General features: G+C 40.1%; 2 protein-coding genes across 6 annotated transcripts in view; both read left to right on the top strand.

Moving 5' to 3' along the window:
* The window catches only part of LOC102300823 (cornifelin homolog A-like), a 3807-nt gene extending 946 nt beyond the window's left edge, over positions 1-2861 (top strand). For 2 of the 4 annotated variants that reach the window (XM_042216327.1, XM_042216328.1), the window contains 2 exons: positions 1321-1508; positions 2376-2861. In XM_042216327.1, coding sequence (XP_042072261.1) covers positions 1321-1508; positions 2376-2612 — 425 coding nt within the window. In that variant the 3' untranslated portion in view covers positions 2613-2861. Of the gene's footprint in view, positions 1-289; positions 402-1080; positions 1187-1320; positions 1509-2375 lie in introns of those variants that run through there. The other 2 variants (XM_042216325.1, XM_042216326.1) reach the window with 2 other exon arrangements.
* Positions 2862-8180: 5319 nt separating this feature from the next.
* Positions 8181-10500, top strand: LOC121812987 (cornifelin homolog A-like). Of its 2 annotated transcripts, XM_042216331.1 has the most exons (5): positions 8181-8281; positions 9292-9364; positions 9446-9478; positions 9609-9796; positions 10075-10500. In XM_042216331.1, exons 2-5 carry the CDS (start codon positions 9331-9333, stop codon positions 10309-10311), a joined length of 492 nt encoding a protein of 163 aa, XP_042072265.1. In that variant the 5' UTR covers positions 8181-8281; positions 9292-9330; the 3' UTR covers positions 10312-10500. The 2 variants fall into 2 exon arrangements, with proteins under 2 accessions (XP_042072265.1, XP_042072264.1); XM_042216330.1 differs by lacking the exon at positions 8181-8281 and having other exon boundaries at positions 9188-9364.
* The last annotated feature ends 6901 nt before the right edge of the window (positions 10501-17401 follow it).

Genomic DNA, 17401 nt, shown 5'->3' with positions numbered 1-17401 from the left:
TACGCTGGTGGAAGCTACAGTTGTAGCCACAGCTGCCCTGGGGCAGACTGACAGAAGCGAGGCTGCCATATCGCGCCATCGGCCCCTCTGGCCAACACCAGTAGGCGGTAGGTGAAGTGTCTTGCCCAAGGACACAACGACCGAGACTGTCCGAGCCAGGGCTCAAACCGGCAACCTTCCGGTTACAAGACGAACTGCCAACTCTTTGAGCCACGATCGCCCCCGCGATTACCACATAATGGAAAGTCACTTTTAGTTTCATGTTTCCATTTCCAGAGTTTCAGGCTTGGCAGCATTGTTTGTGTTGGCCCAAATGCCACTGACACTCCTTATTAAAAGAGCCAAGGATCCTTTTATTCATTAAGTTTCAGAGGTGCGCAAAGGGTGTCCAGCAATAGCAGGTAAGATGTTCCAGTTTTCATTCAATTCATTTTACATCAACTTAGTGGTCGGAGAAACAGAGGTCATCATTACGGTGTGACTGTAAAAATCTAAGGTTTATGTAAACTGTTATGTGTGTTATTAGTATTTCCGAAGGCAAACCACATCCAAATTCTAAGCTGTCTGGTGTAGTGGACAGTTAAAGTAGATTACACTGTCTGAACTGTAAGCGTAATATACTTTCACTTCCAAACCAGTCTACATATCCTGTTCAGATGTTTACTTTTGAGATATGTCAACCACGTATTGCTGTTTGTTTTAAAGTCACTTGGATGTGTATAGAAAGCTTGTTCTTCCTTCATCCCCAAATGCTTGTTCATTATCGATGTTTGGGGGTGTCTTTCTGTAATGCTGTAGAATTTTTACCTTGATATATAAAATGTCTTGTGAATTATGGATATATTAATCATGCTTAACTGACGACTTACAAAATGACCACAATATCCTTAACATGCACTTTGGTTTCATATCTATGTGCATGTGTCCACAACATATACTTTTTTTCTCTACTTAAACTTTCCCATTGCTACAAATATTTGAATGTCTTAGGTCTCGTGAACAAGTTTGATAGAAAGAACTTCAAAATTAACATTTTGAGTTTCATTTAATTTGGCTTTTTCTGCTTCTCGACTTTCACAGAGTGATCGTTCAGTGTCTGTGGGTGAAGTTCAACATACAATGGCAGAAAAACCTTTGACAGACTGGGACAGTGGTCTTTGTGACTGCTTTGAGGATGCACGTACTTGTAAGAAGCCATTTAAATATGATTGACTCATAAATTATATTTGTATTTTCAGGACTACAAGTTGTTCTGATTTGTGTTGCCTTCATCTTTTGAGACTTGTTACAACTTTGTTGATGCGTTTCTGTGTTTTTCAGGCTGCTATGGATTCTGGTGCTGCCCCTGTCTCGCCTGCACTGTTTCAGGAAGATTTGGAGAGAACAACTGTCTCCCTTTATGTGATATATGTGGCTCTGGTGTATTAGCAGCCTTCGGGATACCTGTTTGTGTTCCTCCTGCAGTTTTGTCTGTAAGAGCTGCCATGCGAAACAGATATGGCATCAAGGTATGAACCGTGAGATGATGACACTGAACAAATTCGACCTGGGTCACTTTCGTATGTGGTACTGAATCCGATACATATCCGATGTTTTAGAAAGCGACTGCTGTTTGAACGGTCATGTCGCATTAAATCCGTCTTTTACGTCACTGACACAAGACAGACACCAATTATCACACCGCCGGAGAAGACATCGTGAACGCTGCCTGGCCATCCAGCGAAACTCTTGGGAAGACAACGTGAACATTTCATTTGTACTGTATAATCTGCAGATTCTGACAGAAATCTGCAACTATCCTTTGAAGCACCGCTCCTCTCTAAAACAGCAATAAGGATAATTATTAGGTTATTTACATTATTATGTAAATAACAAAATAACTTAAAGCAAAAATTGGGAAATGTAAAGTCCGAAGTCTTTATATTAAGGGCCATCAGTCAAACAATATTGTTTGCTCTGGGTCTAAACAGAGCGCGTTGTGTGTGACGTCTTCTTTTGCGCATGCGGGCCGCTTTGAGCGTTCACACTAGAGCGCGTTTGCTGTCACATTTTATTTGTAGTGTGAACGAGCAGACAAAAAAATCGGATTTGATCAAAAAATCTGAATTGAGCATCAAGACCTGCAGTATGAACGTAGCCTTAGTGGGAATTACAAGTCTCACTCACTGAATCAAAAACATCCATATTTGATTTCAACTATGCCTAAATGTTTTTTGTCAAACATTCACACACATACTCAGTATCTGCTGCAAGGATATTGTGACATGTGGACCAGAAGAGCCAGGGATTGATCTACCAAACCTCTGGTTGGTAGATGACCTGCTCCTCCACCTGAATTACACCACATCTGTAATGCTTGTACTCTCTTTCTGCAGGGCTCTCTCTGTAAGGACATTGTAATTTCCTGCTTCTGTGAGTGGTGCTCCTGGTGTCAGATGCATCGCGAGTTAAAGCATCGCAAGAAAGCGCCAACTGTCATCAACTTACACAATAACACGGTTATCAACATGCAGCCTATTCCAACTTTTCAGCCAGGAGTGATGATGATGCCTGCACAACCAGTTGCAACTGGTTTCATGTCTCAACCAACAGTGGTCATTCAAACAAAGTAACACTCGTAGAAATCTGATGCTGCTCAGAGTGTGTTCTCATGTATTTACTTGTAAAAGCAAGAATGTAATCATTTAGTATGTTAAATTCTTACTGTTGATTTCCTAGTTTTCAAGAAAATTAAGAGAGTTAACATAAATGATGGGAATGATGATTCGCCCATTTGAAGTTTAGTTACAAATGTAAATGTACTTTATTGTTGAAGTAAAAGCGATGTTTTACAGGCTCAATAAAAACAAATCTGCACCCCATTTTTGTTGTCTTATCCTACTTTTCTGAGACTTTTCTGGTCAAATGAGTGATTCAGTTTTAAAATCTGCAAAGATCCACCATGAAGCATTTGTTTCAGATTTTACACTGATGCTTTGTGTCATGCACTGTGTGGTTGTGTCCTTGTGGTGTTTTCAATATGAAGATTCTCAGTCATCCAGGTCATCATAGTCTAAGGAGCTTGGAAAGAAAAGCGTCTGGACTTGTTTAAGTTGCTTGAAGACGTTTCACCTCTCATCCGAGAAGCTTCTTCAGTTCTAAGGTCAAATGGTGGAGAGTCCCAGATTTAAACCAGTGGGAGTTTCCCCCCAAAGAGGGACAAAGGACCCCCTGATGATCCTCTACCTAATCACATGAGCCAAGGTGTGAAAATGGGTGTGGGTCACAATCAGCCAGGGTTTCGGGTGAGCTCATTGTGAAACCTGGCCCCACCCTATCATGTGATTTCCTGAGGTCAGATGGCCCAGGATGTGAGTGGGCGTTAAGGCGTCTGGGGAGGGATCTCAAAACTGGATTATAGATGGCAGACAGTTGGTGTCGTAAACCACCGCCTCTGTTCAAAGATGGTCGCTCACAGTGGACATAGATGGCTTCTTTCACTCCTCTTTCAAACCATCTGTCCTCTCTGTCCAAAATGTGAACATTGGCATCCTCGAAAGAGTGACCTTTGACCTTTAGATGCAGATGGACTGCTGAGTCTTGTCCTGTGGAGGTGGCTCTTCTATGTTGTGCCATGCGCTTGTGAAGTGGCTGTTTGGTCTCTCCAATGTAGAGGTCTGAGGCATTCCTCGCTGCACTGTACAGCATACACCACATTGTTAAGTTGTGTTTTGGCGTTTTGTCTTTCGGGTGAACCAGTTTCTGTCTGAGCGTGTTGCTGGGTCTGAAATGCACCGGGATGTCATGCTTGGAGAAAACTCTCCTGAGTTTCTCTGATACACCGGCTACATAGGGGATGACAATGTTGTTGCTCTGTCTTTCTTATCCTCCACTCGCTGGTGTCTGGTGTCACTGAGGAGAGTAGTGATCTTTGTCTGGTAATCCGTTGTGTTTAGGACCACGGTGTACCTTCCCTTATCAGCTGGTAATATAGTGATGTTGTGGTCTTTGCTCAGGGAAGCGACGGCCTTCTTTTCTTGTAATGTGAGGTTAGACGAGGGACTTTGGCACTGGAGAGGGTGGCTGAGACTTTCATCCTGATTTGCTCTGCTTCTGTCTGTGATAATTTATTAATCCGATATGGCGATTTCTGTGGCTGTGATGAGGTCCACTATGGGCGAACTGTTGCGGAGAAATGGCAAAATTGAGACCTTTAGCTAATACTTTCTTTTCAGGTTCAGTGAGATTCCGGTCTGAAAGGTTCTTCACCCATTTTATAGAGATTCCGGTCTGAAAGGTTCTTCACCCATTTTATAAAGTTTATAAAGTCGTTTATAAATTCTCCATGTCCCACTGTTAGCTAGATTGCATTTTGCTTTGCAGCATTGTGCCACCGAGTCTGTGTAGTGGACTTTCTAATTAGGGCTGATATTGTCACTGATTTCTACAACTCGTTCAATTCTGATTCACAAGGTCATGATTTGATTTGCCTCAATTTGATTTTGAAATATTATAAATATATTATTATATTATAATTGTGATCATTTATCTTGTATATGTACTGTATAATGATTCAACAATTCTTTGATTAGAAGTATAAGGTAGCATAAGATATAATAAGATGTAACAATCTCACAACCTCGAAGCGTGAGGAGACAGAGAGCAGGGCATGACAGACAGACGGACCAACATCCTCGTATACACTATATACACACAGACAAGGAAACAAAGAAATGGCAGTTAGGCAGGGAAAACCAGCTGACACTAATCAGATGAGACAAGACTGGGAGGAAGCAAAAGAGAGTAGTCACCGGGGAGACAGAGGCCTGAAACATGGGACAGGAAGGCACAAAGCAGACACAAGACGGAACAGGAATAGAGCTAGAAATACTTGAACAGAAACCAAAACACTAACATTGATAACCATGAAAAACAAATAATCAAGAAACAAATTAAACAGGTATAAAACACTGGGTCACCGAACCAGGACCGTGACAATTTCTCTGCAATTACACACTCAGTGTAAACTATCTAGGATTAAAAGCAAAGCTGACACTTGTGAGACTTAATCAGAGGTTCAAGGATCACAGCAGATGCCTTCGTGTCAAAGTAACTGAGAATACCTTTGGAATGCAAGCATGCTGATCCACACAGGTATGCACACAGGTAGTACACACGGGTGTATACACAGACGCGGACTACAGCTTTCTTGGCTGCTGCCTCAAAGCACATTGTGCGCTGTCTATCTTGCGTGCTGCACAATATCGTTTATTATTTAGTATCTACTGATATCTACTGCTAGCTAGTTTATTGTGATGGTGCCGTTTTTTTTATTATGTTGCTCTTTGTTGTTTGCTTTCTCTTCTGTTTTTTTTTCTCTCCATACAGGTGACCCAGGTGTTTTGTTTTTTTTGTTTGTTTTTGTTTTTTTTTCTTTCTTCCCCCCCTTCTCACCGTCTCTTCTCCCCTTTGGTTTTCTTCTCTCCCTCTCTTTCTTTCATTCTCTCTCCCTGTCCTATCCCCCAGTCATGTCTGTCCCGTTTGTAGCAACTGAAAATAAAATAAATTCATAATTATAATAAAGGTCAATCAAATGGACCAATATGGCAAGGCCATGATGATCCACTTGGTAAAATAAATCCGCTTGGCATCTTTCTTGGCCTTAAGACAACAATTCTGATGGCTAAAGATCCAAACGGGACACAAAAAAAAAAAAAAAAAAAAAAAAAACTAGAATGAAAGAAAAAACAAGATTTTTCTGGCCTGGTTTTTAAGCATTGATGACCCTTAAAACGATATCTGCAGAGACAAAAACGAAGAAAACCATGAATCAACATTGAACGATTATCTAATGCTGCTGAAGTGAAGCAGAGCAAAGTTAGAAGTTTATTAGAGACACAGACTAAGGTTTTGCAATTTAGCATAAGTTTAAAAAGTTTAAATTTCTTTGTCATATTGAAAAGCAGAAATTGGGTTTTTCTGTTAGAGCTAATTTTGGGAAAATAAATAAAAATTTTAAAAAAACAGGCCGACAGTGCTCTACACAATGGTAGACTGGTGGGTAATAACAAAGAGAATCACGCAGAAAAATAGAGATTTTTAATGGATTTTTAATGGGTTTTCTCGTGGTGGAAGCAAGACAACCAAAGTAAGATGGAATTCATGACAGTGTTTTTCAAGTGTAGTTTTGATCTTCCTTTGCTGTTGGATCAGTGAATTTTGGACAGAGTGACAAAGCCTGCAGCTGTGCAGTCTGTGAGATTGCAAATCTGTCAGCTTTCAGCACCCAAAGGCGTGTCCATTGTTGCCAGACTAACCGCAATTTGTGTTCAGATATTTATTTGGAAACCATTTACCTGCTCTTCAATCGTTTGCTGTTTTAGCAGTTTAGTGGGTGTTGAAATACTTTTGTGAGCTTTTAGCTGAGATTCTGGCATTTCTGGCAAAATTCATTTATATTAAAAAATGTATTTCAGGACTTAATGAATCCATATTCTTCAAATGAAAATCGATTTGAAATGGGAAATCAATTTTTAAACCCACCCTATTTCTAATTCTTGAGTCATTTTTTGGATACGTACATGTAAAACCTTTGTGAATAGTTAGTTAGTTATAATAGTTACAAACTTGCCAATGACAGCTGTAGTTTCAATAAACGACTCATCTGAGAAGAAACAATGTTTTTGGTGCTGCATTGACAACAGAGAGACATACAATTTGGGTATGTACCGGAGTTCGACCCCACCGTCTTTCTGTGCATTCCATTTCAGAATCAGAATCAGAAACTTTATTGTCATTGTCACGAGAACAACGAAATGAAGAATGGTCCCCGATCATTGCATCATCCCTAGCAATATCAAAATATAAATAAAACAATAAAATTCAATAAATAAAATAGATAGAATACTTAAAATACTAATAAGATGTAACAGTAAAACATTCACATACATTCCCACACACATGCTTCAGGCCGTGCATAGATTAACACAAGAGTGGCGTGATGGACATTTTTTTGTAGTATTCAGATGTGTTATTGCAGTTGGATAACAGCTGTGTTTGAGTCTATTAGTCCTTGCTCTGATTGCCCTGTACCGTCTGCCTGAGGGCAACAGTTCGAACAGGGAGTGGCCAGGATGTGAGGTGTCTTTTATGATGTTTTGGGCCTTTTTAAAACAGTGGGCAGTGAGACTTCATTGAGGGCAGTCCAGTGATCTTGGGGTGTTGGATCCTGGATGCTCAGTGAGGACCTTGATGTACAGTGTCAGCAATGTACAGCTATAGAGGATGTGCCTGACTAAGTGAAGGATCATTCTTGCTTAGGAGCCTGGAAGTTAAAGGCATCATATTCAAGGATCCAGCTTAGTCCAAGGCCACGCTGAAGAGGTGAAGAGTCTGTCCCTATATCTAAGTCCTTTTCCAGGTCATCAGCTGGAATGCATCCATCACTTTGCTACTGTTTGAGGCAGTTTTGTGTACGGTAGCTGTAAATTTGACTTAGGTAATATCTTCTGTATTTTCTTTGGAAGACTGACAGCCTCAATTTCTGTCAGAAGTGAGGTCAGATAATCGTTAGCATAGACACTCAAGATAACAAATTCCTTTGGTTTTTCTGTTTCTCCTGACTTTTCTTCACCCATAGTTGCCCGATTAATTGATCATTTTCACCCTTGTTAAGGATTTAGTTGAGGTTTTTTCCTCTTTCTTTTTCCCCTGTCCTGTCCGCAAGTGTAGCAATCAGAATTTGTGTCTGAAAGACAAAAATGCATTTGCTATATTGGTCCAATTTATATCCATATTTTAAAGAAATATTTTTAGGATTTCTTTTATATTTAATTATTACAATCACAATGTAACAGACTCGGGGCAAGAAAAGAAAGAATAAAGCTGTGGAGAAACTTAAAAGAAAAAACACTTAGAATCTGCTTCAACACCTACTGAAAATAAATAAATTTAAAAAATCAGAGAAAACAAAGCAACAACCAACATAAGCATAAACAGCAGTAAATAGTATATGTTAATGAACAGCACACAGTACTAACAATACCAGATACATTTAGAGGCAGTAGCCAACCGAGACAGCGTGAGTCTGTGAGTACCTGCTTGTACAGCTGTGTGGGTGACTGCGCTTGTATTCAAAGGTTAAAACACAATGGCCATGAAGGACATTGTTGAATGGACTTTGAGTTTCATTTTTCCGTTTCCAGAGTTTCAAGCTCTGCAGTGTTATTTGTGTTGACCCAACTGAAAGAAACTCAGTCCAAAGAGCCTCCGTTCAGTCATTAAGAGGTGCGCAGAGGGGCAGGTAAGACCTTCCAGTTTTCTACAAGTCCTTTCACATAAACTTAGTGATTAGTACTTTTTGTACCTGATACTAGAGGCAGTTTGCAAAGAGAAAGCTTTGACTTTATAATTTATTGGATTACATGGGTGTACACGCAGTGTTGTTTTGTTTGTTAGCCCTCTTTGGAGAAGCAGAGGCCATCATGAGGGTGTGGCTGTAAAACGTTAAGGTTTATATGAACTTAAAAAAAAAAAAAGACTCAAATGTTTATAACAGTATCGAAGTTATTAGAAAGAGAGAGGTATACTTTTTAATAGCATGTGTTTCTAGTGTTGTTTTTTTAAATTATTATTCCCAAAGGCAAACCACATACCGAACTCCAGATTCTAAGCTGTGTGTTGTAGAGGACAGTTAAAGTAGATTAGTGAGCTTGAAAAGAAAAGCGTCTGGAGTTCTTTAAGTTTCTTGAAGATGTTTCACATTTCATTTGAGAAGCTTCAGTTCTGAACTGAACTGAAGAAGCTTCTACGATGACCTGGATGACTGAGAACGGTCACAGAGACAGTTAAAGTACATTAAACTGTCTGAACTGTAAGCGTAATAGACTTTCACTTCCAAACCAGTCTACATATCCTGTTCAGGAGAGAGTTGCGTTACTGTACTCGTGTTTCAAATTACACAAGCCATCTTTCTGAGATATGTCAACCATGTATTGCTGTTTGCTTTTAAGTCACTTGGATGTTTATAGAAAGCTTGTTTTTCCAACATCCCCAAATGCTTGTTCATGGTGGATGTTTAGGTGTTTCTCTCTGTAATGCTCTAGTATATTTACCTTGTTATATAAAATGTCCTGTAAATTATGGATATATTAATAAAGCTTAATTGGAGAATTAAAAGATTACTAAAGAGATCGACGGCATATACCTTTTGGCTGTAGTTTGAAAGAAAGTGCTCCAAAATTTTAACTTTCATTTAATTTGTACTTTTAATTTTCATTTTATTTTGTTTTTTCTGCTTCTCGACTTTCACAGAGTGATCGTTCAGTGTCTGTGGGTGAAGTTCAACATACAATGGCAGAAAAACCCTTGACAGACTGGGACAGTGGTCTCCTCCCCCCCCCCCCCCCTTGGGGGGGGACCAAAAAAAAGAGGGTTTGGTTTTTTTTTTTTGGCCCCTGGGACAGTGGTCTCCTTGACTGCTTTGAGGATGCAAATACTTGTAAGAAGCCATTTAAATTTGACTCATAAATTATATTTGTATTTTCAGGACTACAAGTTGTTCTGATTTGTGTTGCCTTCATCTTTTCAGACTTCTTACAACTTTGTTGATGCGTTTCTGTGTTTTTCAGGCTGCTATGGATTCTGGTGCTGCCCCTGTCTCGCCTGCACTGTTTCAGGAAGATTTGGAGAGAACAACTGTCTCCCTTTATGTGATATATGTGGCTCTGGTGTATTAGCAGCCTTTGGGATACCTGTTTGTGTTCCTCCTGCAGTTTTGTCTGTAAGAGCTGCCATGCGAAACAGATATGGCATCAAGGTATGAACCGTGAGATGATGACACTGAACTCAAAGTTGGACTTTAGTGGGAATTACAAGTCTCACTCACTGAATCAAAAACATCCATATTTGATTTCAACTATGCCTAAATGTTTTTTGTCAAACATTCACACACATACTCAGTATCTGCTGCAAGGATATTGTGACATGTGGACCAGAAGAGCCAGGGATTGATCTACCAAACCTCTGGTTGGTAGATGACCTGCTCCTCCACCTGAATTACACCACATCTGTAATGCTTGTACTCTCTTTCTGCAGGGCTCTCTCTGTAAGGACATTGTAATTTCCTGCTTCTGTGAGTGGTGCTCCTGGTGTCAGATGCATCGTGAGTTAAAGCATCGCAAGAAAGCGCCAACTGTCATCAACTTACACAATAACACGGTCATCAACATGCAGCCTGTTCCAACTGTCCAGCCAGGAGTGATGATGATGCCTGCGCAACCAGTTGCAACTGGTTTCATGACTCAACCAGCAGTTGTCATTCACCAAAAGTGAAACTGAGAGATCTGATGTTACTCAGGGTATTAACTTGTGAAAGCAGAGAATGTAATCATTTAGTATGGTAAATGCTTACTAATGACTTCCTAGTTTTCAAGAAAATTAAGAGAGTTAACATAAATGATGGGAATGATGATTTGCCCATTTGAAGTTTGGTTACAAATGTAAATGTACTTTATTGTTTACGCAATAACAATATTTTACTGACTAAAAACTTTCAGAGATCTAGTCTTATCCTACTTTTCTGAGAATTTTCTTCTCAAATGAGTGATTCAATTCTAAAAGCTGCAAAGACTTTTACACGAAAACTTCAGAAGGGAATGCAAATGGTACATTTGAACACCATGGATATACAGTCCAGACTGACAAAATAACAAGGAACAATAGTTGAGATGTTGAGCTCTCCGTAACCTGCCAACACATACTAGCATTGTCTGCATATAAAACTTTAGTGGTTTGTTGTCTCCTGCTTCACAGCCAGTAGCAGGAAAGGATTTTAAAAATAAATTTCTTTGGTTAGTTTGTTTAGCTTCAAGATTATCAAATAAATGGGAGCCAGATGTATTCATATGCTTTATTTTGGAAATTAACTAACTTTACCGCTGTAGGAAACCTGTATATTTGTGAATTTCCAAACTATGAAAAGAGGCTCTTGAACAAATTGACCGGGCAAGTGCATCCTGATAATGAGTTTGATGAATCGCATTGACAAAGAGCTTAAGACAAACATAGCTTCAGGGAGTGTGTGTGTGTCAGAGTGTTCTGGAATGCACACAGAGTCTATTAAGGATCAAACATCCTATCAATATGCAATCAATTATATACCTCTAAGCATATATGGTTGTCATTTATGCTCAGAAATATATAATCCAACAATATAAACCTGACGCCCTCCTCCAAGCTTGGGTGTGATGGTAGCCCTCTAGTGGGTCACCACACTATCCTTTAGCATAGCAGCATTAAAAGAAACGTGCCTTGCAAGCTGGAAAAACTGGTTTGATTAGAAGTTCATATTACAGCACTCTGGCTTGTAGTAATCCAGTAATTAAATACTTGTTTGACTAAACAGCACTTAGGTCACACAGCATACTTAGATTTTTGGATAGAGAAACAAGGCTATTCTTTATTGTGAATTTTAGAGAGACAAACCAAATTATATTCAATTTTTATTCTCTTCTAACTAGAGCAAGAGAGGGTTTTTTTTGGTTTTTCTGTCTGTTTAAAGGGAAATAAATCGAGGTGTCATCTGCATGTCAGTCTTGATTAAGGCATGTAAATCAGGAATATGGCACCATGCATAGAGCCCACAGAGGCTCATGATGACGAAGCATTGGAGGTTTTCTGTTTAACAAGTACGATCTAAAGCAGTCTAAACCGGTTTCTCTGAGGCTGAGCACTTTGCAAAGCGAGGTAATGGAAGTAGTAAGTGATTCTGACAAACACTATAAGGTTAATTCAAGCAGAACAAAGACTGAACCATCTTTAGCAGTTAACAATAGATCAGTATGAAACGCTGCATTAGTCCCACTAGCATTTAGATTAAATTCATATTGACCGAAAACGTGACATCAAGAATGTCCTGTAATTGCTGCAAATTTTACTCATCTATAAAACATATAAATCATAGTTCTCTTGTGTCAGCAGGCTTTCTTATTTTCTTGAAGGAAAATAGTGATTGAGATTTTTCACAGGCTTTAACAGATTCAGAGACACACAGCAGTTTGTGGGTTTTTTTGTGAAAGCCGTGTGACATAAAAATGCTAAGTTAAGGTTACACAGAATTTAAACTTTACATTCAGCATTAGCCTCAACGGATCAGGCGGAATTGCGGAATCTCTGCTTTTTATTACATAAGCACACTTTTAAGGTCCAACTAACTTCCTCAGCATATTAAAGGCTGGTGTCAGATTTAATTTTTGACGAACTAGGACTTATTTTATATGCTTTGAGGACTTTGTCTACCTGTCACCTACAGCAAGTTTTTCCATATAACCAGATAACCTAACCTGCATGTCAGCTGAGTGTGGGAGGAAGCTGAAGTATTCAGAGGAAACCCACGGCAAAGGGAGAACAGGAAACTCTACCTTCAAAGGCCCCAGTCAGGGCTTGAACCAACCTCCTTTGATCAGGGATATATAGATTCCTGACCCTGAAAATAACATGCTGAGGAAGCTGACTTAAGCTAAAGCTATACTTTTAATTATCAACTAATTCTTTTTTATTTTGTGGCCTGTATAATTTAGTTTTTTGAACTTGTACTTGACAAGTGAAAGGCTGCTGGTGTGATTCTAGACGGCGACACAAATTCTATTTTTGGACTTCAGAAGAGCATCCAGCATCAGTGTTGGTCAAGTTACTTGAAAAAAGTAATCAGTAACTAATTACTGATTACTTCCACAAAAAAGTAATCCCGTTACTTTACTGATTACTTATTTTCAAAAGTAATTAATTACTTAGTTACTTAGTTACTTTTTAAAAACACGATTTACAACCTGAAGAGGTGATAAAGCGATAGATCTTTCAGCCCAATTCTACTTTTTCTGCATAATCCATCATACAAAATGTAATCAAATGGAAAAGTCTCTTTTTAAAACTTGTTTTATCAGTTTTAATCTTTTAACTTTATGCATCAAGCAAAAATTTAATTATATGCAACATTCTCTGACTGGAATAAATTAGTTTAACATTTAAACCTATTTTCTGCACATTCCAGCACATAAAATAAAATATTTTTTGTGTTTACACTCACTCTTTCAAATAGATGCAAGTAAAACACAGCAGAAAATAAATAAAGTCAAAGACTCAGCGGTCCTGTTGCTCTATTTTCACCTGTAAAGCAGGAGTGGGTAGGCGGAGGTTTACCCTGGTGCAGGTGTGCCGCAGCGGTCAGTGGAAGAATCCGCGAGTTTCTCTGTGAGTTTCCCATTACGTCGTTGCGCACTCGGTGCTTGCTTGGAAGTTTAGGGGTTTTTTTCGCTGTAAAAAGAAGTTTTCTTCCCACGCACAACGGACACTAATGTTTTTGTCACTTTTTATGGAATCAAACTCAAAATAAGGTCAGTACTTCCACGCTTTAAACGCTGCACGCTCATACTCTCTCCCGCACTCGATATATGATCCACTGTTGATCTGCACACAGCTGTTGTCACAAACGTCGCACTCGCTTACGTCACTGTCATGAGACATTCTTGCAAAAAAAATCACGGTTTTAGTAACGCAGTAACGCAGCGTTCCTACGGGAAAGTAACGGTAATCTAATTACCGTTTTTGCAATAGTAATCCCTTACTTTACTCGTTACTTGAAAAAAGTAATCGGATTACAGTAACGAGTTACAAGTAACGCGTTACTGCCCATCTCTGTCCAGCATATACTCTGCCAAATAAAACATGCACAGCTACCTGATCTGGTGAACCCTTGGGGCAAGAGTCCACCTGAAAGTAACTACAGTACTCCCTCGAATATAGCAGAGGCTACATTCCTTGACCCTGACAGGTGAAAATCCATGAACAAGAAATCACATGTTTATCTTATTATTTTAATATGGTGATAACATAGATGTAGATGTAAATAACTGTCGTTGGAACCACTTCAGGAACCAAGGATGGGTGAACAAAGTTGTCTTGGTCTAGAAAACCTGCTGTCATTCTCCATGTCCCACTGTTAGCTAGATTGCATTCCTTTGCAGCATTGTGCCACCGAGTCTGTGTAGTGGACTTTCTAATTAGGGCTGGTATTGTCACATATTTCTACAACTCGTTCAATTCTGATTCACAAGGTCCTGATTTGATTTGATTCAATTTGATTTTGAGGCAGTAAGAAATATTATAATTGTGATCATTTATCTTGGATATATACTGTTGAAAGAACCCTCTAAAACTTGTAAATTAAATATATTTCCAAATTAGGAACAGATTTTTAAAAAGCAGTTACAATATTGCACTTTTTATTTCTGAGGTTCCTGTTGAAAAAAAGACATGCCCAAAGTGACGTGACTATTTCTGTCAGGGCTGCAACGGCAGACGTGTGGAGTGATGAGAGAAAGGACCCAAGTGCAGGCACCAAATTTACTGACAGGGAACGTTTATCTACAGTTGGTGACATACAAACAAAGATGGGAAATGACTGATGTGGAACTAGCAGAACCTGCTAGCATAATGGACAGGTTTTTGACACAAACAAAAAGCAGAAGATGAAGCATCACCAAATATGCGTACAAACCCACTTCCTTCCAAAGCAAAAAGCAGAAAATATGATGAAGCATATCTTGCGCTTGGCTTCACCTGCACAGCGGTGGGTAATGAGGAGAGGCCGCAGTGTGTTGTCTGTCTTAAAGTGCTAGCTTGAGACAGATTAAAGCCCAACAAGCTAAGACACCACTTAGAGACAAAACATCCAAAGCACAAAGACAAATCAGTGGACTTTTTCAGACAAAAACTTCTAAATGTTGTGGTCAACAGTGTCTCTTTACTTTGCATCTGTTTCGGCAAATGTTCTCCTCAGCTCCTATAAAGTTGCCTACCAAGTGGCTCAGTGTAAAAAGCCGCACACGATTGCAGAGGAATTAATACTTCCCTGTGCTATGGATATGGTTTCAACTATGACTGACGACGCAGCAGCCAGCAAACAGGGTATAACGGGATATTCCTCGTCCAATAATACCATCGGCAGGTGCATTTATGATATGTCAAAGGACATAGAGGATAAGGTGCGTGACAGCTGCTTTTCTCTGTAGATGGATGAAGCCACTGATATTAAAAAAAGACTGCTTATTGATAACGTATGTCAGATTCCTTGATGGAGATGAGGGAGGAATTACTTTTCTGCAAACAAGTTCCTGCCAGAGCAACTGCAGAAGAACTGTTTAAAATCATAGATTCTTACTTGAAAGAGGTCGAGCTGAAATGGGAGGACTGTGTCGGGATTTGCACAAATGGGGCGCAGGCTATGGCTGGGAAACCAGGAGGGCAGCAAGCGCTCATCAAGCGCGTCTACCCCAATGTGCAGAGGACGCACTATATGATACACCGCGAAGCACTGCTGTCTAAACAGCTGAGTCCTGAGCTCAGTAACGTAATGACTGATGTCATCGCCACAGTCAACTACATCAAAACACGAACTGTGAAAGCCCGGATTTTTTCGGCACTGTGTGAAGAAATGGGCTCCGACCACACAGCCGTTTTGTATCACAGCGAGTCCCGATAGCTGTCATGTGGGAAGGCGCTATCCAGGGTCTCTGAACTGCGAGATGAGATTCGCATCTTTTTGAAGGAAGTGGGCAGTGATCTTACCAACAAATTTAACTGCAACAACTTTCTCATGAAACTGGCACACCACAGTGACATGTTCCTGAAACTCAATGAACTAAATTTGCAGATGCAAATGTGGAAGCAGCGAGTGAAAGATGGAAACGTGGACTAATTTGAGAATTCAAAATCATTCATTGGAGACCGCAGGCTGCGGAATACAGTGATCCCGTGCATCAGAGAACATCAGAGAACACATGTCTGCCCTTCAGAAACATTTCCAGAGATATTTCCTGGTGCAAGATTCCAAAGAATAATTGGATCTGTGACCCCTTCAGTGCAACACCCCCTGCTGACTTCAGCACATCCCAGGAGGAACGGTTCATTGATCTTACCTCTCATTCAACTAAGAGGCTGCAGTTTAAGTCACAGACCCTGGTTGAATTTTGGATTGGAGTGGACAAAGATTACCAACTGCTGGATAAGAGAGCCCTGGCCATACTTCTTCCTTTTGCCACATCCTATTTATGTGAGGTAGGCTTTTCTGCTGTGGCTTCAATCAAAACAAAGTACAGATCAAAGCTGGACATTGAAAATGAACTCAGAGTGGCTGTCTTAAAACTGCAACCCAGGTTTGAGAAGATCTGCAGCAACAGGCAGGCTCACACCAGTCACTGAAAAGATGTGAGGATTAAATGTGGGGTTATTTTGCAACAAACCTTTAATTTTTTTTAGTTTTCCTCTCTTGTAAAACAAAGGGTGGGGGCAGCAAAAAAAGTTTGGGAATCACTGCTGTAAAGCATTCAACTCAACCCTCATCATGGCACTAGTTCGGCTTTCACCTTCATCAAAGAGTAAGGACAGTGTTAACGACAGCTGTAGTTTCAATCAACTACTGATCTGAGAAGAAACAATGCTTTTGGTGCTGCATTGAGAACAGAGGCAATGAGACATAAGGTCTGGGTATGCCTCACTAAGTGAAGGATCCTTCTTGCTTAGAAGCCTGGAAGATGTAGGCATCATATTCAAGGATCCAGCTTAGTCCAATGCAATGTTGAAGAGGTGAAGAGTCTGTCCCTATGTCTAAGTCCATCACCTTGCTTCCGATTTGAGGTTTTGTGTAGCTGTAAATTTGAATTAGCTAATATCTTCTGTATTTTCTTTAAGAGACTGACAGCCTTCATTTCTGGCAGGAGTGAGCTCAGATCTTGGTCAGCGTAACATTCCAGTTAACAAATTACTTTGACTCTTCTTCTGTGCTTCTCCTGGTTGGACTTTTCTTAACCCATAGTTGCCCGATTATTTGATTGTTTCCGCACTTGTTGAGGTTTAGTTGGGAGTTTTTTGTTGCTTCTTTTCGCCCTGTTCGTTGGCAACGCATGCAGACACAGCGGCTTGGAGCTCCCAAACATACAGCAGCGTTTTTGGTTTTTTTTAAGTGCATTGAGTTTACTCTATCATGCACTAACTCAACAATTATAAGCCAAACTGCTTGAAATCTGAAATCGGCATCAATATTATTCACCTGGAAACCTAAATTCCATCCCACTGGAGATCCTGCGCTCTGCGGAGCTCAGCTGAACACTCATCATACCGCCCTTGAGACACTGAAGATGGCGAAGAGACTGGAAGCAAAAGCGGGGAAAGAGAGCCGGCATACGGGCTAGGCTACAAGCAAATATCTGCTCAGTTTATCAAGACACCGCATATTTTCAAAAGCGCTCTGACGTTTTCGGAGACGTCTGTTACCCACCAGTTCGATAGCTAGCCGGGGGCAAGGCTCACTAGAGCTGGTGAGACTCCCGGCAAATCATTTTCAAACCCACCGCCGTCTTTCAACCCA

The sequence above is a fragment of the Haplochromis burtoni genome, unplaced genomic scaffold (genome assembly GCF_018398535.1).
Source record: "Haplochromis burtoni strain Fernald_Lab_line unplaced genomic scaffold, NCSU_Asbu1 Contig_1013, whole genome shotgun sequence".
In the NCBI taxonomy this organism is placed as follows: domain Eukaryota; kingdom Metazoa; phylum Chordata; class Actinopteri; order Cichliformes; family Cichlidae; genus Haplochromis; species Haplochromis burtoni.
Note: the sequence above shows the minus strand (reverse complement) of the source record. Positions and strands in the feature narration are given on the sequence as shown.

What these genes read in the sequence shown, in the direction of transcription:
- LOC121812987 (XM_042216331.1), top strand. Translation starts at nt 9,331, where the DNA reads ATGGCAGAAAAACCCTTGACAGACTGGGACAGTG. An exon ending in CTTGACAGACTGGGACAGTG is followed by an intron (nt 9,365 to 9,445) that starts GTCTCCTCCCCC and finishes CCTGGGACAGTG; the next exon opens with GTCTCCTTGACTGCTTTGAG. An exon ending in CTTTGAGGATGCAAATACTT is followed by an intron (nt 9,479 to 9,608) that starts GTAAGAAGCCAT and finishes TGTGTTTTTCAG; the next exon opens with GCTGCTATGGATTCTGGTGC.